Below are 14,047 nucleotides of genomic sequence, written 5' to 3'. Positions count from 1 at the left end.
AAAAATATTGGCCTCGCTGGGGACATCAGTCTTAATAATCTCACAGTTAGATGGCATACTGGGTTGTTGGGTCAAACCAGAGCTTGCATGTTTCTCAAATGTCATATGTTTCACTTAGAGTGGCGTTTGACTACAGGTGCCATATCAAAGTTTGTCCAAGTGCTGAGAAGGTCAAGTGCCAGTGGTCGATGGGGGAACTGACAAGGTGTTAGATGACACGTTTTATTCATTTAACAATTTCACAGAGAAGACCGCAAAAATCTCAGACTTTCCTCAGTAGCAGAATTCAATTACTCCTTTTGATTAAATCTGGAGAGCTGCTGTGCAGTGGCCGGGTGGAATTTTCTGGTGAAACTTTCGGCCTGATGGAAGAAATTGTGTCATGTGTTCCCGCATGGTTACACGATAAAATAAACACTCGAACAAAGCAGGAGTACACAGGAGGAGAAAGGCAAACACCAGCCCATGATATTCAAACAATATTTCTCACGAAACATAGGGTTTTTTAACATTAGTTTGGATGAGTCAAACCATTTCGAAACATTGCTAGACGATGCTGTCACTGACTGGTTAAAACAAACCAAATCAAAACATTGCATGATAGTTGAAGACTACTGAGAAAAAGACTAAAAATAAAAGGATTCATGGAATGACGTTTAACCTTAAAGACATTGCAGCTATGCACTTACAAATAAAGGTTCTTCAATGGTTTTGTGCAGCACCTATTTACTTTATTAATACACTGTGTGGGATAGACGTGCTGAAAAATTCATTTCGACTCGTTCGAAAAAATCGAGGTTACAGTGAGACACTTACAATGGAAGTGATTTTTGGAGGGTTTAAAGGCAGAAATGTGAAGCTTATTGTCACATATTCCCCGTGTTTGCATTGACTTTTATGTTGAAATTCTTGTTTAGCTCCCATGTTCCCGTTTCCTGTTAGTTTTTGTAGTCCTTCTGTAGTTTCATTTTATGATTGGGTCTCCCCTGATTGTTTCCACAGGTGTTTCTTCTTCCCTTGTTTGCCCCTGTGTATTTAAGCCCATGTTTTTCCTTGTTTTCTCTGTCAGTCTTTGCATGTATTATGCCTTACTCTGTACGTTTGTTCCCTGTGTTTTGTTTCTTTATGTTCTGTGTTATCTGGTTCTCTTTTGTTTATTAAAGATGCTGCATTTAGATCCTCCATTCTCTCCTGACTCGTTATAGAAAGACTGACCCAAAAATGGATCTAGCAGCCATCAGAATTCTGCTCCTCCAACAAGGGGACCGTCCAGTTGAGGATCACGTCCGTGAGTTTTTGGAGCTAGCAATTGTAGTGCACTATCCAGACTGCTCTCTGGTGGTTTTCTTCCGGGCCAGTCTGAATAGTGCACTGAGGGAACTGATGCCTCCGACTGATCCTCACTGGATGCTCGGCGAATATGTGGAGAAGGCTCTGGAACTTTGCGGTTCCCTTTATACAGTGGATTATGGTGGGAATCCCGGGCCAAAACCTGCGTCCACGGCCCCGGTCTCAGCCTTCCACGGCACCGGTTTCGAAGCCTTCCACGGCCCCTGTCTCGAAGTTGTATGATCTGCCACTGATGTCAGTGCGTAGGGTCATGAAGACCCTACCTCACAAATTACCAACGCGCACGTCTGCCACGGCCAACGAGCCCACACCTGCCATGGCCAACGAGCTGGAAGCCTCGTCCGTCCCAGAGCCGGCATTGTCAACTTTGGCCGTCCGGAGGAGAAGAGAAGTTTTTGTTCCCAAGTCTTCCCATGTACACGACCACAGAGGTTGTTCCCGAGTCTCCGCTCATGCCCACGACCACAGAGGTCGTTCTCGAGTCTCTTCCCGTGTATACGACTACGGAGGTCGTTCCCGAGTCTCTGCCCCTGCCCACGACTACAGAGGTCGTTCCCGAGTGTCTGCCCATGCCCACAACCACAGAGGTAGTTCCAGAGTCTCTTCCCATGTTTGCGACCATGGAGGTCGTTTCCCATTCATCCAGGACTCTTTGTCTTGAGCCTCCCATGGCTCTGCCTGCCACAGCTTCGCCCCAGATCCTGCCACGGCTCCGCCCCTAGAGCCTATTTCCCCCAGCTGCTCCGCCCACTCCTCCAGAGACTATTCCTCCTGTTCCTTGTTCCCTTGTTTGCCCCTGTGTATTTAAGCCCATGTTTTTCCTTGTTTCCTCTGTCAGTCTTTGCATGTATTATGCCTTACTCTGTACGTTTATTCCCTGTGTTTTGTTTCTTTATGTTCTGAGTTATCTGGCTTTCTTTTGTTTATTAAAGACGCTGCATTTAGATCCTCCATTCTCCCCTGACTCGTTACACTTATAATTCTATAAAAGCACTTACATTAATTCTTCTATTGAAACTTATTTATTATTTGAGCTGTAAAGTTGATGAAATCATAATTTTTAAGGTTGTTTTAGGGTTTACGGCATTAGATCATCGTGGCGACGAAGTTCTACAATTGGATATAACGTTACACAAAAATGATTATTAAAGGGATCATGAAATGCTTTTTTTTTTTAAATCATTTTATTGTCTTCCCTGAGGTCCACCGATAATGTTAGTTTAGTCAAGCACCGAAACATTCACAATTTAGGAATATTTGATCATTTTCCACCGTCTCTGGCCATCTGTCTGAAACACTTAGTTTTGTCATAAGCACCTCCTTAAAACTTTCACGTAAACGCCCACTGTTATGATTGACTAACAGCGTGCAGCTCCTCAAATACAGCCATATTTAAAACTCAGTTGGAAGAGAATGATATTATAAAACGAAATTTCAGGGCCTGGGTAGCTCAGCGAGTATTGACGCTGTCTACCACCCCTGGAGTCACGAGTTCGAATCCAGGGCGTGCTGAGTGACTCCAGCCAGGTCTCCTAAGCAACCAAATTGGCCCGGTTGCTAGGGAGGGTAGAGTCACATGGGGTAACCTCCTCGTGGTCGCTATAATGTGGTTCTCGCTCTCGGTGAGGCATGTGGTGAGTTGTGCATGGATGCCGCGGAGAATAGCGTAAAGCCTCAACACACGCTATGTCTCCACGGTAATGCGCTCAACAAGCCACGTGATAAGATGTGCAGATTGACGGTCTCAGACACGGAGGCATCTGAGATTCGTCCTCTGCCACCCGGATCGAGTCACTATGCCACCACGAGGACTTAGAGCACATTGGGAATTGGGCATTCCATATTGGGGAGAAAAGGAAAAAATAAATAAAAAATAAAATAAAAAAATAACTACACTTCAGGGTTTACACAATGCACATCCAACACATTGCATCCAAATATATTAAACAACTGTTAAGACTCAGCACCATAAACTATCAAACAGTCATGACATTTGAAATATTCATGAATGGAACTGTTTACTTACTGTTTTGCATCGGGTCCAAGTGTTTCTAACTGCCCCATCCTTCAATAACAGTTCCTTTGCCAAGCTTGAATTGTATTATGACTGGTTCACAAGCAAGCCATGCTGACATGAGCCAAAAAAAACGCACATACATAGTCCAAAGCATGGTGAATAGATGCACACACATACATTATCACATCGCTGGAAACGCATCAAATCTGTCAAAGACGTCCATCTAGTGCATGTTTACATACACAAACAACTGAAAATAGCGCAGGTGGATGAAAGAAGAGTTTGTTGATCAGTTTGTGCTCAAAACAGCAAGAGGCAGCAGCTGAATGACAGAAAATGATGTCTCCTCTTCAGAGATGTTGTTGTCATGTTTGTATACAAAAGTAATTCAAAATAGTCCAGTGTAGAGCCGAGGAGGGCGGGGCCGGGCTGGAATGAGACACACCCGGTCCCCAATCAGCCTGATGGGGCACGCGAGGGATAAAGCCGGCCGGGGACGACAGTTCGAGAGAGAGAATTACAGGCAGCTGTACTGTGTGTTTTTGGTTGTGTGTTTTGTTTAAATTGTTTATTAAATTATTATTTAAGTTGTCAAGCCGGTTCTCGCCTCCTCCTTTCCACTAAACCCCCTTGCACTGGTGCCGAAACCCGGGAAGGAGGAGGGATTCCCGTCGCAGAGTCCTCGACACTGCCGTCCACCCAGGGGAGCGCCGCTGCTGTCTGACGGGGGACGGAGTAGCCCGACCACCCGGACGCGGGGAACGGCCGCCGTCTGCAAGGCGAGTGGGGACGGGACTCCCCGATCACCTGGAGCGAGGGAGCGAGGGAGCCACTGCCGGGGGCGGAGGAGTGCCCTGCCGTCCCCCGGGAACGCGGAGGGGTCGAGAGAAGACCGCCGTCTGCGGGGGAAGGAGGGAAGCGACTCCCCGACCGCCTGGAGTGGTAGGGCCGCTGCCAGGGGCGGAGGAGTGTCCCCACGGGACGCCGGGAACGCGGAGGGGCGTTCTGTCCGCTGGGGGTCGGAGGTCTGACTCCGGTCCGCCCGGGTAGGAGCGGCTGCAGTCCGCCTGAGAGGGTGGAGTAGTGATCGAGGACCACGCGACGGCGCATCAGAGAACCGGTGAGTTTCTTTTTTTCTCTCTCTCCTCTCTCTCTCTCTGTCGCTCCGTGTTGGCCTTTCCCTCACCATTTTGTTTTGTTGTTTTTCCCCTCCTGTCTCCTCCCAGGTCTAGGAAGGCGGGGATGACCCGCCGGCAGTCGGGGCGTAGGGCACGCCCCCCCGGAGAGGAAGGGTGGGGGATGTACGTCATGCCGGGGGCTCCCTGGCCTGAGGCTACGCCGGGAGGAGTGTAGAGCCGAGGAGGGCGTGGCCGGGCTGGAATGAGACACACCCGGTCCCCAATCAGCCTGATGGGTCGCGCGAGGGATAAAGGCAGCCGGGGACGACAGTTCGAGAGAGAGAATTACAGGCAGCTGTACTGTGTGTTTTTGGTTGTGTGTTTTGTTTAAATCGTTTATTAAATTATTATTTAAGTTGTCAAGCCAGTTCTCGCCTCCTCCTTTCCACTAAACCCCCTTACATCCAGATAGGTCCCCTTCGGTCTTCAGGAATAGTTAGTAGGCCACACTAGGCCTGTCTGTCTTGCTCTCTCTCTCAGTTTACGAACTGAAGCACCAGTGGGCGGTGTTAAGGGTGCGTTGATGTTAAAGTAGACCTTGATGTTTTTGAGCTGTAGAGGTGGTCATGAATTAATGTACCCCGAGTGACGTAGGGAAGTTGTGGAAGTAGAGAACAAGGCGTTTTTGCAGCTTGGTTTCAAAAAATGCTTTTATTGCATTGGGGATTAAGTTTTGAGTTCTGAATTTTACAGTATGTTTTTATAGTTGAAAGACCTCTTATATGTCAAAATATCAAGGACAATTTTATTCCTCATGACATGACCCCTTTAAGTGATTTTATCACACTAAAATCATGTTAACACACATATTCTTTACATCTAGTGGCTATGCTTTTTTAACATTTACAGACTGAGCCTATTCACTTCCATTGTAAGTGCGTCACTGTAACATAGACTTTTATTTATTTATATGTTAAAGAAAAGGAGGGATACATTGTGGTAATTAACATTGTCACAAATGTTGTCGATTGAGGTTTACTTGTTTTAAACCCAGAACATTCCTTTAATCCTCAATTGAGTGCGAACTCAACTATGAAACACACACTTTCCACAACCCAATGAATTCCAATGCATAAATGAAGCCCAACATGTTAACTTTTTGAACATCTTGTTTCACTCAGAAATTTCTTGAAGCAAAATGGTTTGCGAATGTCGTTGCATGTTGATTTTAAAGCCTCGGCACATTAAGTTCTAAAGAACTAGAGAATAAAAAGCTCTTTATTGAACTGTATAAAATGTTATAAGTTTCTCTAATTGGTATTAAGCTGTAAAACCATTTTTGATTCATATTGGAACCTTTTTTTAGAAGTATAAGCAGTGATTTTTCTAGAGGCGTTGAGCGCAGCCTCATAAACATGCAAAACTATGGAATATTTCAGTGTCATATATAACTAACTTGATGAGCATTAGTTATGTTGTGAACCTCTTGCCCCGAAGCCTATAAATGAAGCGGTACTGTTTTGTGGCCTCTTCAGAAACCACCTTGACCATTACGCGGCCAGCTGGGTTGCTTAGGAGGTGAGGAGACAGACCCACACTCTTGATTTCACTGAGGTTATGGTCATAATCTCTTGGGACGGTGGTCAGCCAAAGCTGTTTACTTTTTCACCCAGGTTCACCCATATTTTGGGAGGGGAGGGTCTCTCTTGGTCACACGGCGAGCTAACTTTCCTCCGAGCCTTCGCATAGAATTTCCATAAGAAGCAAAGGACCATTGTTAGGCGTTTAACATAACGCAGCATATTTTTTGGTCTTGGTAGAAGTATCAGTTGTATGTTTTAATGGCTTTCAGGAAATAATTCAGCAAAAAGAAGGTTTTCCAGCATTCACTTCATACATGAAAAGGACCCAGTGTGTGGACGAGACCTTAATAGTGGTAGTAAACACAGAGAAGACAGAACAATTTATCAAAAGCTCAAGTCAAAGAGCTCTGGGTGGTTATTCCAAAGCAAATGCTCCCCCTCCTGGCTAAAACTGAGGTCTCCATGTGTGTTGTCTCTCTGAAACCAGCGTACCACCCTCTTTCCAATGAAGGTGTCTGCCTGTGCGTTTCTTGGAGAGTGTGTGTGTGTCAGTCTGTATACACTTTGGCAGTCATGGGCAGCAGACACACACAGACAAGTGTGCAGTGCACACTAATTTCCTCTGCTGTAACGCCTGCTGCCCATACCAGTTTGCAGTGAGCAGCAGAGACTTACACGTCCCACCGGTGCAATAAATCTAAAGCCCATCGCTCTGGTCCTCTCCCTGCTATTCCTTCAAAAGTTCTGGAAAAGGACATAAAACGAGACCTTTCTGAGTTTGTCTTCTGGACTAGTGGACTTTGGACATATTGATATGCCTGCTATAGGCAGCAGCTGATGATCTAGACTCAATCACATGTTGGGGTTCGACAGGCGTAACATGTTCAGCAGGGTGGCAGAGATATGCAGCAATAACTGCGACTGAACAGTGGATTACATGTGAGTATATTACATTATATACATACATATTACTAAATCCTTTCCGCAGCACTTTAATGAATTGCTCTTAATGATAACAGATGAATATATTAATATCATTCAATTATCTTTCCATTTATGAAACTGTATAGTGTCTCAATTCTCAATTCTATCTCTATTAAATGTACACTGAAGGTGAGAATAAAATGTATTATTTATTAATAAATTAGTAAAACATTTATACAATTAAATAAAATATATTTTAAAATAGATTAATAATGTAATTAATACAAGTAAAATAATAATGCATTATGAAATTGCATTTATTATTTTATAACTGGGTCTGTTATTACAGACAAATTGCATATCTAAATGCATTTGGATTTATAATAGATATAATGATAAAGAAGGATAAAATGAGAATAAAATGCACTATTTTTCATTGCATTATTAATAATAAACATAACCTGATACATTTAAAATTAATGTTATATTATAAATTGCATTTATTATTTCATAACTGCGTTTTTTTATTATTATAGGAAAAACTGCATATCTAAATGTATTTGTATTTATAAAAGATAAAATGTAAATATTTTTACAAAAATATATTCCACTTTTTATACAAAGAAAACATAATTTATACTAAATTTTGCACTGTTTTGTAATGTTTTTACTTTATAGTATGTTAAACCTCATTGCTTTTTGTTTATCAACTAGTTATATATATATATATAATAAAGTAATATAGTGCTATTTCTCTCATGTTTCTCTACAGGTTAAGTGTGTCCTGTGTCCAGTTGTCCAGCAGTATGTTGAGGCATTGGGGTTTTGCTGTGTTTCTGTTGACCGTCCCCATACCGGTCCAGTCCAGACCCACTAACACTCTCGGCAACAGACAGTAAGTCTTGACCTCTTCATATGATTTCTGCTAGAACTCAAGATGTAAGACACTTTCAGAGCTGTGTTGAGACTGCCATCTGCTGTTAATAGAGAAAACGTGTTTGATGTTAAATACTGTATTTGTTTCACCTCGTTTTGCAAGCCATGCCAGAATACATGCAATGCTTTGCACACAGCAAGGGGACAATATGAAAGTTTTTTTGTGTGTGCTGTGTGTCTTGTAGTCAAATGCCAAAATCCTCTCTTTAGGTTATTAAAGTCAAAATTGGCCTTATTTACATTCTTAATGTGTATGATTGTTCAGCACACACTGTTCAAAGTAAATAAATACAGTATTTGTCTTTGTAATCTATCATCAAATTGTAAAAAATGTTCTCTGCCTCTAAAACAACATTTTGGCTGATGTCACCAAGCCCTCTTATTTTATAACCCCTCCAACCACCGGTCGAAACTGCGTTTCATGATCCAGTCAATTTCCAATGAATAAAAGCAAGTCCCATCCTACACTTTTTTCTTGTTGAAAGTCTTGTTTCATTCGGAAATAGGTTTCATTACAGTAGTAAAATGGGTTGCAAGTCATACTTTTTCCGTGGAACACAAAGGGGAATTTTTTTTTTTTTTTGGAATGTTTGAACAGTTTTTCCTCACAAAGCTATTGTGTGAATTGAGAAGACTTACAATATTAGCGCACAGAACAGACTATTTTTATGGCCCTTGTGCATTATTTTTTAATTTGGAAGCTTTAAATGCATTGGAAAAATGACCAGAACATTCTTCAAAATGTATACTTTCATGTTCTACGTAAGACAGAAAATCATACGGGTTTGATATGACTCATTTAAGGAATATTCCGGGTTCAATACAAGTTAAACTCAATCAAAATATATCTGGGTTACAGTGAGACACTTACAATGGAAGTCAATGGGGCCAATTCGTAAACATTACAATTCTCATTGTTTCAGACGTATAGCCACAAGACGTAAACAATATGTGTGTTAACATGATCTGTTAACCGCATCTGTGTAAAGTTATAGCCAATTTTACAACTTTGTAGCCATGACGATGTAATGTCAACAAACCCTAAAACCCTAAAACGAGGATTTAAACAACTTTACAGCTCATATAATACATTGGTTTTAACAGAAGAATTAATGTAAGTGCTTTAATAAAATTATAAGCTCCTATAATTGGCCCTATTCACTTCCATTGGAAGTGCCTCACACGAAAAACAAGTAAAAAAAAAAAAAAGGATGGTCAAGTGATTGGTATCATTGTAAAGAAAACTTTTAAAGATTTTTAATTATATAGATTATGAGGGACCTGGGTAGCTCAGCAAGTAAAGACACTGACTACCACACCTGGAGTCACGAGTTCGAATCCAGGGTGTACTGAGTGACTCCAGCCAGGTCTCCTAAGCAACCAAATTGGCCCAGTTGCTAGGGAGGGTAGAGTCACATGGGGTAACCTCCTCGTGTTCACTATAATGTGGTTCTCGCTCTCAGTGGGGCGTGTGGTGAGTTGTGAGTGGATGCCGCGGAGAATAGCGTGATTCCTCCACATGCGCTACGTCTCCACGGTAACACGCTCAACAAGCCACGTGATAAGATGTGCGGACTGACGGTCTCAGACACGGAGGCAACTGAGATTCGTCCTCCACCACCCGGATTGAGGCGAGTCACTGCGCCACCACGAGGACTTACAGCGCATTGGGAATTGGGCATGCCAAATTGGGGAGAAAAAAGGGAGAAAATTTAAAAAAGTTAAAATTTGATATAGATTATGATAAATTCTAAGACTCAGCCTAAGAAACTGCTGAAAAAAAAAAATTGAGCCAAACATTTACTTTCTTATTTTTTTTTATTTGACATTATTTATCTCTGGCTGTAAATAAGGTGTCTCCAAAAAACTGCTTTTGTTTTGTTCTCAATCATGTCAACTGTAAAAATTGTGTTGATACGACAAAGCAATCAAAAGTTATAGCATTACAAAAATTACATCTTCAGACGTTGTTTAAGAAATGAGAAGTTACACACTGCATCAGTTAGGGTTAAAAGAATTGTTGCCAGCTGAAACATATTAATCACAGCAATAATCATCCAATCGTAGACTCTTAAATATCTGCTTATTTAAATCCAAATGGCGACTTTTGTTTGGCCAGGCAGTGTACTTAGCTATTACTCGCTATATTTTGGTTGTATTATACTCTTTGAGAGCTTTCTAACAACATATGACACATGGCTATTTGATCAGTTTGATGTTTTTACTGATTACATTAATATGTACAGTACCCAATTATCAAAACAGAACACTTCTGATTTATCTGCAAATTTTAAAGCACTTGTTCAGTTTTTGTCATAATACTTACATGCATTGGAAAGTACAGCTTCTAAGCTTTCAAACGATACCTATTTTGTGTTGGTCAAGACTGGAGGTATTAATATTTTGACGATTTTGTTTTTCTCGAGGGCCCATCCGAGCTTAAAGGGTTAACTTGAATTAACCCCAGAATAAGGATGAGTAAATAAAGAAAGATTTTTTATGTTTTGGTGAACTATTCCATTTAACAGCACCCTCTCTTTGTTTCAGGAGACGTTCAGTAAGTCACGCTCAGATGATGCACGACCGCGGTCGATCCCTGCAGGACAGAAAGAGGCGTTTGTGGTTACAGGAAATCCTAGGGCAGGTGCACACGGCACAGGTGTGGGACTCACCTAATCAGAGCGAAGGAAGTGTCCAGACCCTCCCCTGGTCTGTTGCACACCGTCACAAACACACCAGCAGCACCAAAAACTTTCCTATGGGCTTTCAGTTGGAGAGTCTAGGGACGAGAGACGACCTTCCCCAGGAGACCAGCAAGACCCTGAGATATGAGGAACAGCCCTTAAAAACTGTGACGAAGCGGAAAAGGAAGATATGTTTGGTCAGATGGAGAGATCCAGACAGGAGGAGAGACTGGGGTTGTGGCTTCCAAATATAAATACCAATGAGAGCTCAATAAAATAGCCACACAATCCATTGATTTCAATGGGGAAGGTGCATTGCAGGACATAGTGCAAGGGTTCGCGAAAGTGACGATCCATCATGCAACCATATTCTTGACCAGTGTTCAGTGAATCCATTGACCCAGGGCCGTTTCTAGGCATAGGCGAACTAGGCGGTCGCCTAGGGCGCCACCTACTGGGAGGGCGCCAAAGAGGAGGCCTCTGCCATTTCAAAAGCTTTTTCCACACCTTACGCAATCCTATTTGTCAAATGCTCTGTCAGAGATTTCTATAGTGTGTAAGCGCCCTAAAGGAGCATTCACACTGACATTTGAAGTCTCAAAGTTGCCGGGAATCATTTATTTTAAACGAGAGTTGATAAATTGAGGGGAGTTGAGTGACACAGAGCGCAGCTTTTTGCAAATGTAGCGACTACCAATGGTAGTACGGAAGCCCTGAATCACACTGTGAAAAAAAAATTCACTAAGTGAAAATTAATTTTTTAGGTGTCTTAGTGCCTTCCTGAGCTTATGTGCTACAAATATTTTTTCTTTCTCTCTCAAAATGTTTTTTTTTCTTAAAAAGAGGCATTGAAACGAGCAAAGACATCTAGTGCATGTTTACATGGGACAACAATTTTAAAAAGCACATTATCAATAGCAGCATCGATATGAGTGTCATCAAACTACTAGAAATAACTCCCGTTGTTACACGTGACAACGAATGCCATATGAAACATATGTAACCTGAGGTATATTCATTTAACTGTGGGATTTCATGTATTAGTAGACTCTCAAACATTATAGATGTTTCTTTACTTGATTGCAAAACAGGGGGCCTGGGTAGCTCAGTGGTTAAAGATGCTGGCTACCACCCCTGGAGTTCGTTAGTTCGAATCCCAGGGCGTGCTGAGTGACTCCAGCCAGGTCTCCTAAGCAACCAAATTGCCCCAGTTGCTAGGGAGGGTAGAGTCACATGGGGTAACCTCCTCGTGGTCACTATAATGTGGTTCGCTCTTGGTGGGGCGCGTGGTGAGTTGAGCGCGGATGCCGCGGTGGATGGCATGAAGCCTCCACACGCGCTATGTCTCCGTGGCAACGCGCTCAACAAGCCACGTGATAAGATGTGTGGGCTGATGGTCTCAGACGCGGAGGCAACTGGGATACATCCTCCGCCACCCGGATTGAGGCGAATCACTACACGACCACGAGGACTTAAAAGCGCACTGGGAATTGGGCATTCCAAATCGGGTGAAAAAGAAAAAAAAAAAAAAAAAGACTGCAAACATTCTTGTTTGAGTATTATACAACTATAAATCAACAGATCAAGTACCTCAGCTGTCATCTGTCACCTTGTAAGATTTCATGCATACATGCACCTGGTGGACGTGGTTGGTACTGCATGCTAATTGTTAGCTAGCAAGCAAAAGCACAAAAAAAAAAAAAAAAAATTCTCATGTGTTGTCTCTTGAGATTTTTTTCTTCTTCTTTTTTTTATTTTGAGGAAAAAAATTGAGAGAAAAAATTCTTTGATAGAGAATTTTTTTAATAGAAAAAAAAAAAAAACTTTTTACAGAAAAAAATATTTGTAGGACATAGGCTCAGGAAGGCATAATGACACCTAAAAAAAAAAGGTGGGGCTTCCATACTAAGGAAATGCAAACAGTGGAACTCATTTGATCCGCCACCTGATACGGTTGGATGCAACAGTCGGGTATGAATTAACGACTTGGCGAACTTCACCGTATCCATGTCTGTTTGTGAGCGCACTTTTAGATTGTAAAGTTCAAATAAATGACCTGGTGTTAAAGATTGTTACGCTTTAGTATTGAATATGTGGGCTTTTTTAAAAACCTAGGTTTGTTGTGGGAAAAAATGAATAAATAATGGTTTATTTTGTCTTCACTATTTTTAAAAATTCACTAAATATTTCTCATGATTTCAGAGCTTTAAAAAGTTTTCAAAACTTCATATAATTTTTTTTTTTTTTTTACATATATTACCGCACGTTCCCTTTTTCATGTCATGTAATATTTAATTTATTTGATTGGAATATTTATTCCCTGAATGTATCTCAATGCTGCTGATTTTTATGAGATTTTCAAATGCACTTTAGATAGCTATGCTGGTCTACATTAAGATTTTTGGTATCTTTTTTTATATTTTACTATCCAGCTTATCTTTTACTTTAGTTCATTACGTATGTGTCAATAAATAAATTGGTAAGCAATACACAATAAAGCTGAAAGCTGTGGCTTGTTAAGCAGGTGTCCAAATACTTTTTTAAGCCATCCGATTTAAGTTTTTGTGCCTGGAGGATGATAAAACAAATGAAAAAAATGGTAGGAGGGACCCTAGCCATATCTAGAGAAAAAAATATTGTTTTTATTGTTATTATTTGTCTGTGTCTCCAAAGCATCAGTTTATACTTTCATCAATACGGTCACTTGAAGTAGCTGTAAGCATGACTGTATACAGTGGAATAATCAATTAATGTGTAGTCATGACTCATGTGTCCATACTTAAGGGCTAATTGGCAAATAAAGAGACAAAAGTGGTTCTAAAAACAATTAAACACCTTTCAATACACATGCTAATGGGAGGACAGGCCAATGCAATCTTTTGTCAACTTCCTGTTAGTGCTGCATGCCATAATGACTCATAAACTACAGGACAGAAGCCCCTGAGATCAATCACAAAAATCATTTGAAGGAGAAGGTTAGTTCTGTTTCTTTAAATGGGACTAAATCTAAAGTATTAGGGAACCATTGACTTGTTTGTATATGTTCCTTAAGGATCCATTTTATTTCTGGAGCAAGAACCGTTTCGACAGTCAAAGAAACATCTCCAAAATGAAAACGAGTATTCTTTGTGTATATCTGTTTTTATCTGAATTCACAGATAAATGAAGGCGGTATTATATTGGCTAATAAATATCGAACTGAATGTCCAAGATCGTGAGTACTTTGATTTTCTCTGACAATATGCGAGATGTCTTGATTCATTACTAGATAAAAGTAATTTTACTGGAACTCAAGTTAGCTACAATCTATATCATGTATTCAGTTAAAAAATATAGTAAAAACGTTTCGTATACTAAAAAATGTCAACCTTTTATTCACTTTTAGGGACAAAAATAAACTTATTATTAAATATAAAATATATTTTTATATAACAT

At 41.1% G+C, this 14,047-nt stretch overlaps 1 protein-coding gene across 2 annotated transcripts; it reads left to right on the top strand.

Annotated features, from left to right (window-relative positions):
- Nucleotides 1-5,676: 5,676 nt before the first annotated feature.
- Nucleotides 5,677-12,943, top strand: LOC127435592 (parathyroid hormone-related protein-like). 2 transcript variants are annotated; one of them, XM_051689154.1, is made up of 3 exons: nucleotides 5,677-7,007; nucleotides 7,765-7,887; nucleotides 10,476-12,943. In XM_051689154.1, coding segments are annotated over exons 1-3 (516 nt in total). In that variant the 5' UTR covers nucleotides 5,677-7,005; the 3' UTR covers nucleotides 10,867-12,943. The 2 variants fall into 2 exon arrangements, with proteins under 2 accessions (XP_051545114.1, XP_051545113.1); XM_051689153.1 differs by lacking the exon at nucleotides 5,677-7,007 and having other exon boundaries at nucleotides 7,652-7,887.
- Nucleotides 12,944-14,047: the final 1,104 nt, after the last annotated feature.

This window comes from Myxocyprinus asiaticus, chromosome 46 (genome assembly GCF_019703515.2).
Source record: "Myxocyprinus asiaticus isolate MX2 ecotype Aquarium Trade chromosome 46, UBuf_Myxa_2, whole genome shotgun sequence".
Taxonomy (NCBI): Eukaryota; Metazoa; Chordata; class Actinopteri; order Cypriniformes; family Catostomidae; genus Myxocyprinus; species Myxocyprinus asiaticus.
Note: the sequence above shows the minus strand (reverse complement) of the source record. Positions and strands in the feature narration are given on the sequence as shown.